The sequence below is a fragment of the Aricia agestis genome, chromosome 3 (genome assembly GCF_905147365.1).
Source record: "Aricia agestis chromosome 3, ilAriAges1.1, whole genome shotgun sequence".
NCBI lineage: Eukaryota > Metazoa > Arthropoda > Insecta > Lepidoptera > Lycaenidae > Aricia > Aricia agestis.
The window spans coordinates 19,205,076-19,226,912 of record NC_056408.1 but is presented as its reverse complement, the minus strand read 5'-3'; the positions used below and the strand labels follow the sequence as shown (position 1 = coordinate 19,226,912).

Sequence of the window (21,837 nt, the reverse complement as noted above, 5' to 3'; positions counted from 1 at the left end):
ATTTACCTATAAAAGCCCATTGCTTCTCATGATCACAGAGATCCCAAAATCGGTCAAAGATAAGTTTCCTATCTTCGTGAGATATTTTTGCGCTACAATTAAACTTGCAATTTATACCACATGCCGGCTTAAGATGTTTCGCAGGTTGCAATTTCCCATTTCTGGACTGATGTTGTTTACCTGAATTAAGTAGTAATTTACGTCTCGTATCAATCCATTTATCTGTATTTCTCAATCTTCTTTTCTTTGATCTATCAATACTGAACTGACTCTCGTATCAATCCATTTATCTGTATTTCTCAATCTTCTTTTCTTTGATCTATCAATACTGAAGCTTCAGAGTTCAGACAATAAAAACATAACTTTTGAAGACGTTGTCGACTATGCATTCAGGTTGGAGGAAGGGTTTCTGAAAATTTACTGTAATAAATAGTTATTTTTCAGTAATTTGTGCTTCTTATTTGTTATCAAAAAACAAGTAATTTCCCAACTAGCATTTTTATTCTTGCTCACATTTTAAATCTTAGTGGTGAACCAAAATTATTAAATTACACATGCTACAGTTATTTTACAGAAACTTCAGTTAAATTTAATTCAAAATTTTATTTTTTTTATTACAGTTTAATTTGCCATAACAATGATAAAAAGTAGATAAAAAAGTATAACTCGAAAACTAAGAAAAATCGCTGAACAGGTGCGAGGAATCTAAAAAAAATTGTTGACGTCACTAATTGGACCACCTGTAGCGGTAGCACGGCGACCAGCGGAAATGCGAAAGTATGGACAAACTGTGGAAATAAACCTAAGGTGCCGTTCCGATCTTTTTTCGTTCCGAAAAATTCAATTAAAATGCCACTTTATGACACACTATAGTATATGTCATAATCACTGATCGGAGTAGGTAGATTGAAATGAGGTCAACGATCCGAAACGTACATAACAATATGGACATTCCCTCGAAATCCCGGACTTCGTTAATATTTTAAACCGAAATTTAAATTAGTAAGTAGCTGTATAATTTTCAAAAATAAGACTTTTAATTACGTCGATTTCATCCATAAATCATTAAAATTATGGTAAACTAGATGATACCCGCAACTCCGCTGCGCCAAAACTCGTTTATCGCGCGGGAACTGTACATTTTCCTGGGACAAAAAGTATCCTATGTCCTTTCTCGGGACTCAAAGTATCTCCATACCAAATTTCAGCAAAATCGGTTCAGCGGTTTGGGCGTGAAGAGGTAACAGACAGACAGACACACTTTCGCATTTATAATCTTAGTATAGTATGGATTACCAACATAAACCATCTTTGATTGAGTCCGGAGATACTGGAATGACTTTCCGAATAATGGCTTATCCACGTTATCCTTTCTATGAACATTTATGATGCAAGTAGCAAAAATCAATCTACCTACTCCGATCACTGGTCATAATGCAGGATATTATTTGAATTTTTGGAACTATAGTCTGTCATAAAGTGGCTTTTTAATTGAATTATTCGGAACTAAAAAAGATCGGAACGGCACCTTAAGTTTATCTCCACAGTTTGTGACTATAGTCTGTCATAAAGTGGCATTTTAATTGAATTTTTCGGAACGAAAAAAGATCGGAACGGCACCTTAGGTTTATTTCCACAGTTTGTCCATACTTTCGCATTTCCGCTGGTCGCCGTGCTAGCACTACTGAATGTTTTAGAAACAAAGCTACTCAATGCATAAATATAGGAATCTATTAAAACCTTTTTAATAGCTACCGATGGGTACATTGTAGATTGTTTAGGCCTTTATAAAGCAACTACATCAGATGCTGAAATTATGTCCACCTTATTCCGTGAGGGTTCTGCCTTACAGTCATATTTTACAAATCGACGGGTGCAAAGTAAAAAGAGTCATCTACAAAACAGCAACTTTTCAGGAGAGCGCATAATAGGAAAAAATGCTCCCATTTTGTCAATTTCCGATCAAATTTATTGAAATTTTCATCATTGTTTCATTATTTATTAATGAATCCACATGTATATTTAATTTCTTCTAATTATGTTTAATTTACGAGATATTGTAGTTGTCTGCATCTACATTGCGCTTGAAAATATGACAACTGAGTTAACTACCACTTGGTCGTTTCTACGTGGGAATTAAAAATTATATTTATTAAAGTATTTTTACCGATTACCAGTACGATTATCAGTAACTACGTAAAGTGTAACACTTTATATTATTAAAATTATTATTAAAAGTAAGTTATATTATTAAAATATGTAGTTAAACGTTTTACATCTTAAACACACCAAGTTCAGAACATAATTGCGTAGATATCTTTTTCTACGTTGTCGATTCGGTGCAAGGTACACGATTTAGAAGGAAGTTAAAATATGAAATACTAGCTTTTGCTCGCGGCTTCGCTCGCGTGGAATTTGAAAATCGCGTAAATTGCAAATATTCCCGTAAGCTCCCTTAGAAACATGATGTTTTTCCAAGACCAAAAGTAGCCTATGTTACTTTTCATCCTTTCAATTAAGTTTATGCCAAAAAACAATACGATTTGTTTCTTCGTTAGAGCGTGAAAGAAGGACAAATAAACAAATAAATAAATAAACATACTTTCCCATTTATAATATTAGTATGGATATACTTAGGAATCATTCATTTACTTTCGTAAAAATCGTATTTTCTCACAACAAAAATGAAATTCTGTGTCAATACTTTAATTATTTTAAACTAATTTAAAAATTATTCAGTATCATTATCAGTACAGGAACTATGTTGTAAATTATTATAATTTAGGCAGAGGCTTATTAAGTCTTTGTACTTGGCACTTGTAAGCATGATGGGTTCATTATAACATCATAAGCATCGCCGGACGTTTTACACCATCGGAGGGGTGTATACGATTCTTCAGAACACAAAATGAAATTTTATTTCAACGATTTCTCAATTGCTTCTCGTGATCACAGAGATCCCAAAACCGGTCAAAGATAAGTTAATAGAAAAACTTCGCGAGAACTTGCAAATGCCGGGATATGATGTTACGCAGGTTGCAATTTACCATTTCTGGACTGATGTAATTGTTTACCTAAATTTTGTCGTAATTTACGTCTCGTATCAATACACGTGTCTTTATTTCTCAATCGCCTTTTCTTTAGATCAATATTTAACTGACGTCTTTTTCTACCGTTTAACGAGGAAGGCGTAGAACATTCACTTGATGCCTCCACTGCCGAAGAAGCATCAATGGTGTTGTCTATAGAAGATTTAAAGTTTGAGAGGGACAATATACTCGATGGCCTGCTTGAGTTAATAAACTCAAGCAGGTCATAGATTATATGAGATCAAAGTATCTGTTTAATAAAAAAGAATATATAATATTTTGATCTAATACTGATAATGGACGCGGCGGACTTGAAGTGATGAACTGTATTCTGAGGGTGTTGGCGTATTTGTTAATTTGCTGAGATCGACAAATTTTCAAAATCATTTTATATTTCAGACTGAGAGTGAACTGGTGTGACTGGCCTAGAGTATTCAGATCATGGGGACTTATCTTACAAAGTTAACTTATATTCATTTGTCTTCATCGGTGACACATCAAGGTTTTCTATAAGATGTTCAATAATTTCATCGGGCAACACAGTATTTTGCTCGATAAATCTATCACTTATGTTCTGGAAACTTTCAACTTCTTTAAAAAGTCGTTTTGGACTTTCTGAACATGAAAAAACAGTAAAAAATAACAGTAACAAATTAGAAGTCAATTAATATAGCTAACAATAAGAATTAACATAAATAGGTACTCATAAACATAATAAACAATACTAATTTGCAAAAGTAAATTGAGACATCTAAATCACAATCGCAACGTAGAAAAAGCTATATGGCAGATAGCCGCTTATGCCGCATAACATGACCCCCGCGCGTCCCGCGTATAGACGACCAGCGGTAGTTATCCGCATCTACATCGTGCAATTTCACAAAACAAGAGTAGATGTCTTCTTTTACGTGACAAAAGTACCAAAAATAAGGTGATATTTGAATTTTTGTTTTTGCTATGTTGTAGAACATGATATTTTAAGCTAGTTTCTACAAAAAAACGAAAAACTCAAAATTGCAGATGACTTTTTTTACTTTGCACCCGTCGAAATGGTGATGTGTTCATTCTCGACAGGGGCTTCAGGGACAGTATAAGTTTGTTAGAAGGATACGGATTTAGAACGTGTATGCCAGAATCACTTTTAGAAGGCGAACACCAACTAAATACAGCACAAGCCAACGGAAGTCGATGTGTGACTATCTGCAGACCGTGAATGGTCACTTCAAGAGAGACTTTAACCCTAGAGTGGTCGCGCGGACTACCATTTTAGTCCACTGTCGGAAAACTTGTGATTACCTGAAACTCATATTAGCGAACAATTTGACGCTCCGTACTTGTAACGGAATGTGCGCATGTGTTCCAGGCAGTGCAAACGCCGGTCGCTTCTGGTTGAGTTGTAAGCTGTCCGCTAAGGCTCGTGGACTACGTATGTAGTCCACGCGACCTACGGACGTAATACGTGAGTATTTTTTTCTAACATCTTTTTTGTTTCACGTTGTTTAACGTTCGTCATTGTACTATGGAAGAAAGCGGAACAAAAGCACGAGAAGACGTCTAAAAATACTAAAAGTCCATTCCTAAATAGTGTATCTATCGTGACTCGAAAATAATGACAAAATTTCCAAATAATATCTATTTCTAAGTTCCTATTTATAATATATAGCCGCTCATAACAAAATTTATAAATGAAAAGGAGTGCAAAAGTGTTTATGAAAATTGGATTCAGATTCTTAACTCGACGAATGAAAAAAAAGAATCTACTAAAAATAACACAATTCGTATTTTCCATCCCAGTTTCCAACGCTCAAGCTGAAAGGGTTTTTTCTTTGTGTATAAATACGTGGACCAAAAACCGAAATAAGTTAGATATAAACTCTGTAAAAGCAGAACTACAAAATATAAAAACAAATTTCAACATGACATGTAAACAATTTTATCATTTTATTAAAGAAAACGAAGAAGCTCTTTAAGCTGCCACAAGTAATACTAAGTATTACAAAAAAACTAATAATTAGATAATATAAAGGGTGTCCGCCAAAGAATTTTCGACTTTGAATTTGAATAAACGGCGAGCGGGGTATCGGCGGAGGGGGGTGGCGTATTCATTACACTTACGCGTCGTGTGGATTTTAATAGCCATGGATCGTTGGTCAGCGGAACTTCGTGCGTTTGCTGCAGAGGCATATTTTAAAAATAACGATTCTCCCGTGGCGGCGCGCAGGATATTCGCAAGACATTTCAATATTCGGCGTATACGGGATTGTCCTAGTACGCAACTTATTGGCAAGTGGGTGCGAAGTTTTCGTGAACAAGGACCTGTAGTGGGACACGGGCCAGGTGTATCGCGAACTGTGAGAACTGACGAAACAATTGAAGCAGTTTGTCGTGATGTTATTGCAAATCCACGTCTTTCACTGAGAAAACGTTCTGCAGTACTGAATTTGAAAAAAACGACTGTGCACAAAATTATTAAGAAAGATTTGGAATTTCATCCTTACAAAATTCAAATCACTCAAAAAATTAAACAAAGTGACTATGGATTGCGGTTGACATACGCTAGAACCATGCTGGGCAGATTTCCTCGTCCTCGGGGTTATGAAAACATAACCTTTACGGATGAAGCACATTTTTTACTGGACTGGTCGGTAAATAAACAAAATTGTCGTTATTGGGCCACCGAGAATCCAGAAGAATTGCATGAAAAGCCGCTGCACTCAGAAAATGTGACCGTTTGGTGCGGAATAAGTGCAAAAGGAATTATCGGGCCTTATTTTTTTGAAGACGATAGACACCAAACAATAGCCGTCAATTCCCAAACCTATTCGTCTATGTTGGAAAACTTTTTGGAACCTGACTTGGAGAACAATGAATGGGTAAACGTACACTTCGCGAGCATCAATGAACATTGTAAGGCGCATTTTCCCCGAAAAAGTCATAAGTCGTTATGGTGATATCCCATGGCCCCCCAGATCGCCAGACTTAACACCTGCGGACTTTTTTTATGGGGATTTCTTAAATCTAAAGTCTACGTTAACAAACCGCGAAATTTATTGCAACTGAAAAGAAATATTCGCATCGAAATCAGAGGAATTTCGCAAGAAACTTGCAAAAAAGTTTTCAATAATATGGTGTTTCGTTTAAATGAGTGTGTTCGTCTCCGTGGTAAACATTTAACTTCAATTATTTTCAAAACATAAATCCGCATTTGTATGTTTTATTTTAAAATAAAAACGATTATATAAAAACCTGTGAATCTTTTATTATTTAATTTTAAATTCGAAAATTGTTTCGCGGACATCCTTTACTTTGTTAATACAAGTTACTAGTTGTTTATTTTTTTTTAAATAAATATCGCTACTGATACCATAATAGCATTTTATTGCAAAAAAAAGTTGTCTTTTATCTACAGCACATATCCTTTATTTCGTCCTACTCGATCCTCTAAAACATAAAATTGGAGCTGGCAACCCTACTTGGGCCACATAATTTAGTTCACCAGTCAACTACAAGCAAAATAATTGGACGTAGTTAAGCAGAAAGGATCCAACCCACACCAACACCAAAAATGAATTAGCTATACAAAAGAGGTCGCGATAGTCGATACTTTCGTTCCGCAACAAGATCCCACAGATAAACAAAGCTATGGTATTACATACACTAGATACCAACCCACACGAGTACATAATATAATTTAACAGTAACAATCCAACATGTTTGAACCTTTTCTGAGATATAGACATTTAAAGATCCTAGGGAAAAAAATATATAACAAAAGAGATCCAATTTACGTGGGTCGTTTCTGACAATTAAGTTTAATCGAAAATAATTTATTTTGACTATCACGAAAACGACGTGAAGCACTTGGCCCCTTTCTGTTAAATACTATGATTAACTCCGAAAAGATATCGCAAATCGCAGAAAGGATCTAAAGCATGTGGATCATTTAAGATAATATGTATTTGTAATTTTTTCAATATTATTAAAATAACAAAAAGGATCCTCTCTAATTTATTTATAGTGGATACTGGATATCTTCGGTGGGGTTAAATAAATTATATTGTAAATCAATTGATTAATAAAAAAAAATGTTTATTTCACATTTGTAATAATTATTTTGTTCTGGCAACATTGATCTGCCTTGTCAATTTATCAGTCGCACGCGCAGTCTTACGCGGAGCTTACGTAAAGTTATTGTGAAGTAGCAACAAACTTAAGTTAAAATAAAATAATATGTGAAGTGGCAACACCGCGCTTCCGCCCGGCGTAGGCGCCATCATCTGTGTCTTGCATTTTGACATTGACCTTTTCGTTTCCGCGCTCTGGCTGGTACTTTTGCCAGCCAGAGCGCCGCGTGTGAACTCTTTCCATAAAATATATTTTTCAAGTTCCAAATTAATTATCTTTGTAAAGGATTGAATACAAATCGTTCTATTGGAATACTTTTTTCATTTAGCGCCTTTACAAGGTTTCACACGCGGCGCTCTGGCTGGCACAAGTATCAGCCAGAGCTCGGAAACGAAAAGGTCAATGTCAAAATGCAAGACACAGATGATGGCGCCTACGCCGGGCGGAAGCGCGGTGTTGCCACTTCACATATTATTTTATTTTAACTTAAGTTTGTTGCTACTTCACAGTTATCGTATCGATTTATTTTATTATAAAACGCTTATTCTCGTTCACGTCGTGTAATTCAAAGTTATACTATAAGTAATTATGAAGAGAATAGACCGAATTATCAAAACCGCTTTAGGCGATTTCATAAAAGAAAGCAGTAAAGAGGATAGTGGTATGTTTTGAGGTTATTTTTATTATTCATAATAAAGTTTATCGGCATTTTACATAATATAGACTACATACATTCCACGACCTCTGTGGCTCAGTGGTGAGCGCGTCGGTAGCTCAAGCCGGAGGTCGCGGGTTCGAATACCGCCGACGGAACAAAAAGTTTTCAATGTTCCCGGGTCTGGATGTATTATATTAAATATGTGTATGATATAAGTAATAAAAATCCTAAATATATGTATAGTATAAAAGTATTAAATATATGACGACCTCTGTGGCTCAGTGGTGAGAGCGTTGGTAGCTCAAGCCGGGGGTCGCGGGTTCGAATCCCGCCGACGGAACAAAAAGTTTTCAAAGTTCCTGGGTCATGGATGTGTATTAAATATGTGTATCATATAATAAAAATCTTAAATATATGTATAGTATAAAAGTATTAAATATATTTCCGTTGTCTGGTACCTGTAACACAAGTCCATCAGGTACTTACCACAGGGCCAGACTAACGTGGTGTGAAGCGTCCATAGATATAGATAGATATATATATATATATATATATATATATATATATATATATATATATATATATATATATATATATATATATATATATATATATATATATATATATATATATATATTTCCGTTGTCTGGTACCTGTAACACAAGTCCTTTAGGTACTTAGCACGGGGCCAGACTGACGTGGTGTGAAGCGTCCATAGATATTAAAAAAAAAAAAAACATAGAATGCTTTGATTTTTAGCTTAAATGGAATGCCCCCGTATCATTTGAGGCAGAAGCATGCAACGGCAATATTGATTTTCATAATAATTGTAAGTTGTTTGTAAGATATTCTATTACTGTGTGAATTGTGATTGCTTTGGTGATGGCTCACATTTACTGCCTATTTTTTTTTATTCATTGGTATTTATGCTACGATGACGGTCTAGACCAGCGGTCGGCAACACGCGGCAGGCGGGCCGCATGCGTGAACAACGTCTTACTTGCAGCCCGTGAATGTTTTGTGAATGAGTTATATGTATCAAAAACAATATTTTCTAATACTGCCAGTAGTTATCGCCACTTAAGTACGTAGCGGTTTCTGCCATTTTTAATAAAAACTTATTTCCTTTCATTATGTGTAGCATGAGGTCTGCGGCCCGCCTTTAGTTTGTTTTGCCACCTTGTGGCCCTTGCCAACCAAAACGTTGCCGACCGCTGGTCTAGACTGTGTCGTTACTGTTTTTTTTCCTTGATTGTGTGTATTTAAAAAAAAAAAAGATCGAGGTGATTGAGATCAATTTTCGATATCCATACTAATATTATAAATGCGAAAGTGTGTTTGTCTGTCTGTCTGTACTGTGTTACCTCTTCAAGCCTAAACCGCTAAACCGATTTTACTGAAATTTGGCATGGAGATACTTTGAGTCCCGGGAAAGAACATAGGACACTTTTTGTTCCGAAAAAATGTACGGCCCCCGCGAGATAAACGAGTTTTGGCGCAACGGAGTTGCGGGATCATCTATAGTAGGATTCTATTTGCGATATTATTTAAATTAAATTATAAAATTTTTAGTAAGTCCTGCAGACTTACTGAATAATGCTAGTCTAGACAAATTTGCTGATATTGGTGATCGGCTTTTATTATTCCAACTATTTTTTAGGGCATTACTAATCTAAACAAGTATGCTGGTATTGGTGATGGGCTTTTACTATATTTTTTTACTTTGCAGGCTATGTTAATATGGATTCTGGTTTAAGGACAGATGCTATAAGTAATCTAGAAACAACGGAATTGAATTCACCCGATTCACCAAAAGCACCTTTATTTTCGCCGTTAACTCCGTATTTAAATACAAAAACCGTCTGCAGTCTAAGTGAATACAATTTTAATGACACGTCATCGCCGTTACGCCAAATGTCACCAAATACTTTAGAATTATTTCAAACGTCTAGAGAAATTACTCTATCAGAAAATAATGAAAAGAAAGAACATAATATTAAGGATTTTAGTAGCGATACAGGCTCAGACTACAGATGGGCAAAGCACCGGGTTTAAACCCGGTGCTTTGGTAAAAACCCAATAAACACCCATAAACTCCCATAATCACCCAAAAAAATAGGTTTTTACGTATTTTTTTGAAAATATGTAAGTAATACCAATAAATTATTTTTATAAATTGTATTGATGAATTCTACAATATTAAATAAAACGTTAACTAATAATATTTCAGGAAATTTTAAAAATCTATATATAATAAAATGAAAGTAATTAATTTTCAGTGTTTTCATGTTGCAGTTGATCAACATGTTGGCCTTTTGCTTCCCGTAGATACTTTAAAATTTCTTCATAACACCTCGTTCGCACACATGGCCGTATATATTTAAATTCTTGAGCCACTAACAGTCCGAAATACTCATTTCTTTTATCCTCTTCTCCATAAATTAAGCATTTAGAACAGTTTGTTTCTTCTTTCAGTAAATTTTCTTTTACTTTATCCTCGTTTTTTTTCTTTGTTGCGACGACGCTGGGTAAATCATCTGGACACTGGGTCTCACTATCGCCAAATATATTTGGAGATCGGCTTCGGCTACGGCTTGGCAGACATTTTTTTCTTTCTACAATTTTAAATTAAATTTATTAGAATAAATGCTTCGAACTCACGCGATCTAAGTACCTTTTGTGTTTATTATACCTTAACTACCTAGGTATAAAAAGAGTACTTACGTAGATTTTCTTTTAATAACTGTTTTATACGAAGATCTTGATCTCTCAAATTAGCATCCATTTTACTTCCAGTGATTATCAACTAAATTAATAATCCACAAAGTATTAAATAACGTTTTTATGAAATATTTAGCACAAAAACAATACCCTTTAAATATCGATCGTCAGTAACTGTGGCTGACTTACCTATATTCTAGCAAGCAGGACTGCCAGATGTGAAGGGGAAATCCCCAATAAATTGTTGCATGTGACTGATGATGTGAGCATGTTCGTTTCATAATAAAAATGTTGCCAGGTAACCAAAAAGTCGTATGTTTTTGTGCGAATTACGATCATAATCTTTACGATCGTACATTAAAAAATAGACAAATAATAGTATGAGTACGATTTAAATCGTATATCTGTCAACCCTGCTAGCAAGACAGCGACAAAATCACGTTGCATAACAATGTAGCCCAAGCTTATATCTTATGAAATATACGGAAGAGATACGGACTTAGAAAAAACAGAAATGTTGTTCTTTGTGGAAGTCATTGATGAAATTCTATGTATTTTAGCCCGCAAACTTTCTTCAAACAAAAACAGCGCCATCTAGTATCGAGTTCTGTAATTATCTCTTTGTTTATGGATTTGAAGTAAGACCGCCACGCATGCAATACATTATGACTGGGGATTCCCCTATTCGTCGACGCTGAATATGAGGCGACGACAATCACTGTCAAACGTGTTCACTATTACTCTGACTCTGATAACGTGACTTCCTGGTAACGTGTTAGGTAGGAAAAGCAGTAAAAAAGTGCATATTAAGGGAGCAGATTTGAAATAATATTTATACTTAACAAGAAATAATTAAAGGTAAGTGGATTTTTGAATGATACAATTATATCATGATCACTTAACAATTTTAACTTAAAATTAGATGTATTATTACAAGCTTTTATTTAGCTTGCGTTATGTAAATAAAAGTATGTAGGTATGTTCGTATGTTGATGCAATTATCCTCAATCCTCAACCGACTGGGATAAAATTTTCCATACACGTTTATTTTGGATGATAGTGCATAGTTAGCTGAGAGTCGTCTTTGGATAATAATGGTGGATAGCCTAAGATGTGTACTAGATATTTATTTTTAACATAATATGCGTAAGTACCTAATCGAATTAAAGAAGTTGCTGAGAAAAATACAGAACAATACGATAATAAACTAGCGTCTGCGTTTAATCCTCCGAGGAGATGTAACTTTACAAAGGTTTTTTGTATTTATTTTAATTTTTTTTTAAAAATTTATTGTAAATAACAAGAAATAATCATTGTAAAAAAATAGGCACTCTATTGTTGAATTTTCGTCAGACCAACTAATCATCGTTCATTTTTTTAGGTTCAATGGGGAGACCTAAAGATTTACGCATATGGGAGCACTACCGTACTTTACCAAACAAGTCTGTTTCTTGCAAGCTTTGTAATAAGGTCTACAAATTCAGTAATGCTGCCAAAATGCTTCAACATCTTATCACTTGTCCAAAATCTCCAGAAACATTAAAAGACTCTATGAAACTTATAAAAGATAGCTCGTCCAAAACCAAAATGTCTGGACTGTCAGAGATAGAGACAAATGATTCTTTTATAAGCCCCTCGTCGTCTGCTAACACTACAATAAATGCTGAGTTTCAAGACACCGATGATCATATAAAAACAGAATTAGCGAGAGCTATATTTGTAACAGGGACGCCACTATCGATGGTGCAACATCCTTTATGGATACAATTTTTCGAAAAATTGCAACCAAAATTTAAAATACCTTCACGTAAAGCTTTAGCGACAAAATACTTAGATAAAATATATAGAGAAATGCGTTTTGAGTTAAATGAGGAACTAAATGCTTGTAGTTACTTACACCTTCAGTGCGATGGCTGGTCTAATTTAAGAAATGAAGGAATAATAAACTTTCTTATATCAAAACCTCAACCTGCATACGTTAAAAGTTTGAATACAGAAAGTAATCCTCACACTAGTGAATACCTTAGCCAAGAAGTTGAAAAAGTAATGAAAGTATATGGAGCAAATAAGTTTCTTGTACTTATTGGCGATAACGCTAGAAATATACAAAAGGCATTCGAATTAACAAAACTCAAATATCCACATGTTGTTCCTCTCGGTTGCTGTGCACATATCCTTAACTTGTTGTGCCAAGATATTGTAAAGATACAAGAAGTAACTGTGTTTATTATGCAAGCCATAAATATAATAAAAACTGTTAAAAGGAGTCAACGATTAAGTTCCTTGTTGATAAAATCAAGGCAGGGTGAAGATTCTACACAAACACTAAAATTGCCTTGTGCTACAAGATGGGGAAGTCATGTTACTTCGTTAAAAAGTTTGAAAGCAAATAAGATAGCTTTGCAAATATTAACAGTTAAAGAAGATGTGGTAATTTCAAGAGATATTAAAGATTTAATTCTAAGTGATGATTTCTGGACGAAGACAGGGGAATGTATAAGTATTTTGGAACCAGTCACTGAAAGCATATTTTACTTAGAGAGCGACCAGAATCGTTTGCATCGCACATACATTACATTTAGAGATGTACAAGCTAAGATACGTTTTGCATTAAATGAGATTTCGACATTGAGCGAAGAAAGCAAACAGCAGATTCTAACATCAGTATCTTCAAGATGCAATATGGCAATGAGGCCAATACATTTTGCAGCATATATTCTAGACCCCAGGACTCTAGGAGTCGAACTTACTCAAGAGGAAGAACTTAAGGGTATGGAGTTTATCTACAATTTAAGCCAACACTTAAGTTTGTCAAATGTAATGGCAGATTTGGCGTGTTATAAAGCTAAAGAAAACTTTTGGGCCAGAGGATTTGTATGGAGCTCATTAGATAGCATTGAGCCCCTAATATGGTGGAAAGGTATTTGTGGTTCCACTGAGTTAAGCAAAGTAGCGATTCGTATTCTATCAGCTCCCTGTACTTCGGCAGCCACTGAGCGTTCCTTTAGTATCCAAGGCTACATACATAATAACAAAAGAAATCGACTTACAACTGAAAGAACTGAAAAAATTTCATTCATTTGTTATAACTGGAATCTTAAACATAAAGCTGAATGCGAGGACATTCAGTTTAATGAAGAAAATACCTTAGAAGCTTTCATTGAGCAAGTAAATGAACATAACAGTTTAGACGAAATAGAGCCTATCGAACCTATACAATTCATCGCTTGTAATAACTCTGAATCTGACAGTGATTGACTGTAGTTTTACATTTTACTTTCATCTCTTTCTTAATAAACTCAAAATCAAATTAAAAGTTTTTTATTCTGTAGGCTGCATAATAATATTGTCTATGTCCAGTATAGTGGACGTCTTGCGGCTGAGATGACGATGATGAAGTACAAAATCATAAACACCCAAAAATTTGGGTCTTTATGGGGTTTAAACCCAATAAACCCAAAACACCCGGTTTTTACCCACCAGACTTTAAACCCACCCAGGTGGATTGCCCATCTCTAGCTCAGACTATGTACCCGATAGTTATGAAAATTTAAGTGATGAAGAAATATTGCCTACAGTTAGACAACAACAAGTAGTTGCTTTAGTTCATAGTACTCAAGGGGCACAAAATGATCGTAACAACGAACATAATGAACATCAACACCAACAACATACAACGATTATCAATAATAATAACTCAGACGTGGATAATGTGAATACACCCAGTAACTCAAACGTATGTACTGTGAATACGCCAGTAGATATAATATCAGCCGCAAATATACCAGATTTTGAATGTGACACAATAAATAATATTGAACTTGAAGTCGAACAATCACGGGGCCGTCCAAAAAAGGGAAGAAAACGAAAGTTTCATGACCACACAATAGCTCAAGCTAAAGAAAGGAAGTATTTGAACTTAACATATCATTCAAATAAGAAATGTACGAAATCACCCTCTAAAACATTTCAAGATTATACATGTACATGCCAAAGAAAATGCAGTAATTTAATTTCTAAAGAGAAAAGACAAGAAGAGTTCCAAAAATATATTTCATTGGGATCATATGAAGTCCAATTATTGTTTATAACCAGTAGTGTAAAGGAATATAACAAAAAAAGATCATACACAGTGGAAATAAATCAGGACAAAAAAGAACCAAAAACTACTCAAGGATATACACCATATGTGGTATCGACGTTTGTAAAGAACTATTTTTAAATACATTTCAAATACAAGTCGATATAAGTCTTAAAAAATTTAGGAATGGTGGCACAATCAAAGATAAAAGGATTAGCACAAGGTGGTTGGAATAAGACACCTGAAGAAGATATTAATTTCATTAAAGATATAATAGGATCCTTACCTAAATACGAATCACATTATAGACGGGAACAGAATGCTAATGTCATGTTTTTTAAACCTGATATGACTATACAAAAAATTTACGACTTATATGTGGACAAATTCAAAACTAATTTTGGTGATTCTAAAACTCCTGTCTCATTTGCTAAATTAAAACAAATTTTCTATAAGCACTTCAATTTACGCTGTAAACCATTAAAAAAGGATACCTGTACCAGATGTCACATCTGGTACAGGTATCCTTTTTTAATGGTTTTCTTAATTCTTCAGCTTTTTGAGAAATATATTAATTTACTGACAAAGAATTCGAATGCTTGACATTCGACTTGGAAAAGACTCTTCCTCTTCCCCGAATTCCAACTAGCATTGTGTTTATAAAAGACAGTTGTGGTTATACAACTGTGGAATTCATGCTGGTTCTAATGAGACTGGTTATTGTTATGTGTGGATTGAAGGAGAAGCCGGGCGAGGTGCCCAGGAAGTTGGCTCATGTTTGATCAATTTTATTAAAAATAAACTTGATCCAAATGTGACGGACCTAGTATTATGGAGTGATTGTTGTGGTGGACAAAACCGCAATATAAAAATAGTATTAATGCTCAAAGCAATATTAAACTCTCACGATACTTTAAAAACAATCACTTTCAAGTACCTTGAGTCAGGGCATACCTTTTTACCCAATGACACTGATTTTTCTAAGATTGAAACTCAATTAAAATTTTATGAACGTTTATACACTGCAGAAGACTATATGCAAGTTATTAAAAGTTGCAAAAAAAAGAATCCTCTCCAAGTCACAAAAATGGTTAAAGAAAACTTTTTGTCCTCTAAAAATATAGAAAAGAATATTGTTAATAGAAAAACTTTTATAAATAAAGAGAAAACAAATTGGCTACAAACTAAAGTAATTTTGTTAAAAAAGGAACAAAAATATATTATTTATATGAAACAGGATATAAATGATGTCATATATCAGAAACTGAACATAGAAAAGAAAATAAAAGGAAATTCCCTTGATATAACAGACAAAGACATGACCGTTTTGTGGCCTAGTGGCAAAAAAATAGCACAACCTAAACTAGATGACTTAAAATCTATGTTTCATCTAATTCCAAAAGACTTAAGTTTCTATAAGGCTTTACAGGGAGACGAAAATATAATGGATGATTTAGAGGGGTTTGGAGAACTACCTGATTTTCCTATTGAACACGAATTTGAAATCGATAATCAGACCTATAACTATAACGAAATTTAAAAGTACCAAAGTTAACGAAGAAAAAAAATTATTTGATGAATAAGTACTTACCTTAGTATGTTTAAGTAGCTGTTTTTTTTTTTTGATCTCATGCTTTTTATTAATAAAATTTATTGAAACCACATTTATTTTTATTTCGCCTTACTATATTTTATAATACAAAGGCTTTTTTTGAGTAATCCGTTAGTTGGTACCTTTTTGAGAAATATATTAATTTACTAGTACTATTGAAAGTGCCAATTATCAGAAAGGATCCAATCCCACATTTTCTATAATATCTCATAAAATATTAAAGTAAGCCTAATTCCATAATTCATATATTAAAATACATGAAAATACCCTTCGTGTGCCATTAAATCAGCAGCTGAACTCTACCGCATTCGTGAAAAAATGCAATGTAAACTTTAAAGTCAAATATCTCAAAACTAGCTTGATGTGGACTGGATCCTTTCTGCTTAACTACGTCCAATTGATCCTGGAAAAAACTTAATATAATATGCAAGTCCTTCTACTAGCAACAAATATGCAGTATTACAGAATACGATTTTTTTAATGAATTGAAACCTGGCACCAGAATCTATAAAAGGATTATTGTCTACAACAAATTCATATAAAGGGCAAAGTTTAGACAAAATAATAGTGACCCTAAATAACAGACCCTGGAGGATAGTAATATTAAGATATGTTACAAGTAAGTACTAATGCAGTTACTCACAAGCAATAGACTGATTAGTTTATTGCTCTCTCTATTACACAAGTTTGGAACATTGATCAAAAGATGCAACATGTCATTATGCAGAGCCAATCAGCTTGTAAACGAATGCCTACTTAATTATATCGACAGATGTACAGACGGAGACAACAATATAATCGCTGGTGATGGTCGAATCAGTAGGCAGACTTATAACAAATATTTCTTCTGTTTCAGAAAATTATACTTTTTCACTGTATCATAATTACACAGAGGCCGAAAGTCGAACTTTGTAGTTACCATCTACGAATAATAAAAACTAAGGAAGAGTAACTCCGTCAAAAAAAGTGCACCAAAAGGCTACAAAATGTGACCCGAATACATGCATATTTATGTGTATTGTGTTCAGACACACATTTTTCGTGTATATTATACTCGAGTGATATTCAACCAGGTTGACATGACAATTTTGTCAAACTCATTTTACAATTTGTTTACATATTTTTGTTTACTTACTTTTTACGTAGCTTTTTACAATATTTTTGTTGTTAAAATGCCTAAATGCCCTGTAAAATGGTGTAGAAGTCATACAGATACGACTTTTAATACAGGAATAACCTTTCATCTGTAAGTGAATTGTTTAAAATTATGCTTAAATTTCCTTTTTTTTTGTCGACCCAAAAAAGATGGTTTATTTAAGTTGGATGCTATTTGAATAAAATTAAGCTGGTCTCTTTGTGTTTGTCTGATTAAATTTATATGTTATCCTAAAAGTGCAATAATAAAAAATAATATAATTACAAAATTTTTACAAAGTCGCCATGGACAGTGTTATGCAAGATGTAACAATTTAATCATAAACGAAATTTTAGGGTCTGGCTGACATTATACTAAATGCGTTATAAGATGATATGGGTATTCTCATATTTCTTGCTACGGATTTTTTTAAAACAAAACAAAAAAAAACATAATGAAATAAATTACGTTCAATCGACAAAAACAAATAAGTATTTCCTTTAACCTTTTAATCCCCAAGCGGCCGGATCCGGCCGCCACAGATTATACTGCAGCCATTCCGTCTACACCCAAGCGGCCGGATGTGGCCGCGCTCTTTCGTTCGATTGAATTACGTATTTCGTCGACTTAGAGACTACTTTTGTATGAAGAAGTTTGGTTAGTTATGATCTACGATAAATTTGCCACATTCTGAATGCAAAATATTATATAATCTGTGGTCGACGAATATTTGTCAGTCATTTGAAAATCGTGAATTTTTTGTGTGTGTTCTGCCATGTTGTGTTGTTTGTTTGATATTATTGATGGATTTAACGAATGTAAGTAGTAAAATAGTTTAATTTATTAATTATAATTTATAAATAGTTTTAGATAATCATTTGAAAGAAATACTTACATCGTAATAACTTCTAGTTTACACGAGAAAATTTGGTTTTTATTTATGTGATTTGAACGCGATTTGTTTAATATATTTGTAAATAATTGACGTTAAAAGCGTATATTATCGTGTACAAAACGATTTAGATCCTAGTAATAGTATATAATAGTATCGTTTTAGTAAAATAATCAAGATAAAAATTACCTATTTATAACGGCTTTTTGCCGGCCGCGGCCATTTTGAACTTTATTTGTATTGCACTAAGGACGAAGTTTGCTTGTGTATAATACCAAAACCGGTTTTTATTACTCTTATCTCTTATCTGTTTATTGATAACAAGTTAAGTTATTTCAAAGAATTGTTTACATAAACAGTTTGTATAGCTCTGTGTTATTGAGATTATAATAATGTATTAATATATTTGTTGCGAAATAGTTAGAAACATAGATTTCAAAGTTTACAGTGGTGAGACAAATATCACATCTGACTAAATACTATATTATGATGGCTTGATAGATAGAAAATTTAACATATATTATAATATTTTTCACACAAACATAAAATATGGATTAGATGTAAGGTTATTACATTATTTGTACAAAGAGGGTAGGCCGGGCGCCATTTTTTTTTTGCAAACCACGTACCCTACATTTTTGCAAAGATTTTGGCACTTACTGAAGGGTATTGTAAATGAACAAAAATAAAAAGTGCTAACTGTTATTGAAATATTATATTAAATGTGAGTTATAAGTACAAAATTTAGCACAAAGATTTTTGTAATCTGAAAACGTCTTCTCTAGGTGCTCGGACAGTTTTAGATTCGCCCAAGTCGTACAAGGTTTGTTCATAATTATTACATGTATATTATAATTATTTATTATCGATGTCTTAAGTATCAGAGGAAAATGTTTTATTTTTAAATAACAATTATGTGCTCGTTTTTTCTGATAGTAGATGTGCTTGGTGTATACTGTGCATAATACTATCCGCTTTTGACAATTATTATTTGTTTCATAACTATGACAATGACAATAACCGCGCAGGCTGTCGTCCGGCGCGCAATATTATGATACGTTACCTGGGATACGACCTTGGCGAAAATCTGAATTGTCATATTTTAGTGTTCGAAAAGGAGCCAAATTTAAAACGGTTGAAGTATGGGAGTTACATTTCCTTAGTTTTTATTATTCGTAGGTTACCATAAAAAGTTTGGGTTGGCATTAGAACCTTACCTCCGGTTTTTTAAATAGATTGTTGTTGTAATATGTCAGGGTTGATCCTCCCTTCACCATGATACCCCTCTCACCCCGCGGAGTCAACTAGTTTTTTTTAATTGCATTTTCTTAAACGTGGAAAGGAACGGGTTTTTCAAGTAGAATTTGACTTGTTACTTTTTCTTGGCTTGGAATGGACGTACCGTCCGCCATTTTCAAGTGTCACTGTCATTTCGCTCAAAAGTCAAAGCGTCATTCCGATTCTTTCGTGGTTTCGTGAATGTGCTCTCAGTGTTTTTTCGTGGCTTTTTAGACGACTTCTGCTTTCACACTGGACTCCGATTCCCCCTTTATTGTGACGACCTACGCTATCTTATTGGACTTTGTGGATTGCTATATTGTTGACCTTTGCTCGTGTTTTTCGGTTACTGAGTGCCCTGCGATTTGGATTATGGCGTCTGGACGATCTGTTGGAAGTGGATGTAAGTAACAGATCCAAATCAGTGTATTTGATTAGAAACATAGCATTAACAGAAAAAGGCAAAAGGGGGTGCAGGGAGGTGTTATCAGACAGGGCTTGCTTCCTGTAAAGAAAAAGTAAAATACTACCAAGAATTCGGAACTGTCGGTTAGGTTAGGTTAGACTGGTGTAGGTTAGGTGCAACTAAAAAAAGAAAAATGCTTTCTTAAACATACATTTTTCATTTTCGGTACAGGAGAAAGTGAACTAAGTGGAGAACCGGTGCCGAGTACTAGTGGAGAACCGGTGCCGAGTACTAGTGGAGAACCGGTGCCGAGCACTAGTATAGAACCGGTGCCAAGTACGAGTGGACCATCAGTTCCTAATACAAATTATGAATGAATGAAGATGATTCCGGAGACATAACTATGGGAAGTGGAGGTAAGAACATTAACAATAAGTAACTTGAGTAAGAATGATATGCCGTTCTGATGAGTGACGAGATACTCTTAGTTAACTTCCTAAAAATTGAATAAATATAATTTATATCTTCTTTCGTAGGCATGCTGGATTATAGCAACGCGATGCAGAGAGGCCATTTGTGAGGAGGAAGCTATATATACCTCCGAAATATTGGCCATATATGGTCTTCCAAGACTTGTGCGTGAAATTGATACGAGAGACCAAGCAATTTTATTTGCTGAAGAGCAAGGGCTATTTTAAGGGGCACAGAATGCCGCATTCATCGTCAGCCTATGAGAATTGATTTGAGTCATACGGAGTCTGTGGTATCATTTGTTTGTGGCAGAGGTAAATGCGAAAATCGCACTCGCATATCGAGACAAAATAGAACATGGTTAGAAAAACTGGTCTACAGTTGCCGAGAATTTTCTATCTAATGTGGTGCTTTGCCCATCAGTGGTCCCACAACCAAGTTTTAATTAATGATCCGATGAAAGAAGAGACCGGACATTGTCTAAGCAGGGCCACCATCTCTGAATGGTACAATTACTGCCGGAAAGTAATTGTAATTTATTATTTAGAAAAACAACAATTTAAGGGAAAAATTGGTGGCCCTGGGAAGGTTGTTCAGGTAAACGAGAGCAAATTCGGGAAAAGAAAATATAATAAAGGAAGGCGAATTGAAGGGCACTGGGTCCTTGGTTTGTTTGAAGATGGCAGCGAAGATTTAAGACTAGAGGTGTGCCCTGTGAATGTTAGGTCCACCGAAGTGTTGGTGCCTTTGATTAAAAAACTTGTATTAGAGAGCACAACCATCCATACTGATTACTGGCGGGCCTATGATTGCCTATCAGAATATTATGGTTTACACATAAAAAAGTAAATCACAGCGACCCTGAGAATCCATTTGTAGCTGAAGATGGAACACACACCCAAAGGATAGAATCCCAGTGGCGAGTAGTGAAACGATTTTTAAATATAAAGATAATTATAATCATCAAAATTTTGCAGATTCCTTAGTTGAATGTTTATGGCGGCGTCATGTGGAAAGAAATAAATTAGATCCATTTATGGCTTTAATCCATGCTATAAAATATATTTATAAACCAAGTTAGTTTATTATGTGAAACCTAGTTATAAGTTAGGGTGAAGCCAAACGAGCGTAATTTGTGAGTCACAGAATTTCGGTCGCGTAAATATCTTTTAATACAAAAATATATCATATATATACTCACAAAATAACGGAATTCTGCCAAACCGAAATTCTGCAACTCACAACTCACAAATTACGCTCGTTTGGCTTCGCCTTTAAGAGGCCGCGTCCCGTTTTTTACCCTTTGGGTACGGAACCCTAAAAATGATCCAGCTGTGCAAAAATGGCGAATCAGTAACAACAGAGAAGA

General features: G+C 34.3%; 2 protein-coding genes across 16 annotated transcripts in view; one reads left to right on the top strand and one right to left on the bottom strand.

Moving 5' to 3' along the window:
• The window catches only part of LOC121725454 (gastrula zinc finger protein XlCGF57.1-like), a 95,295-nt gene that overhangs the window by 66,949 nt on the left and 6,509 nt on the right, over positions 1-21,837 (bottom strand). The window lies entirely within an intron of this gene.
• Positions 11,379-14,110, top strand: LOC121725456. Of its 2 annotated transcripts, none has more exons than XM_042112459.1 (2): positions 11,379-11,451; positions 11,975-14,110. In XM_042112459.1, the coding sequence occupies exon 2, from the start codon at positions 11,980-11,982 to the stop codon at positions 13,849-13,851; it is 1,872 nt and encodes a 623-aa protein (XP_041968393.1). In that variant the 5' UTR covers positions 11,379-11,451; positions 11,975-11,979; the 3' UTR covers positions 13,852-14,110. The 2 variants fall into 2 exon arrangements, with proteins under 2 accessions (XP_041968393.1, XP_041968394.1); XM_042112460.1 differs by lacking the exon at positions 11,379-11,451 and having other exon boundaries at positions 11,908-13,363; positions 13,954-14,110.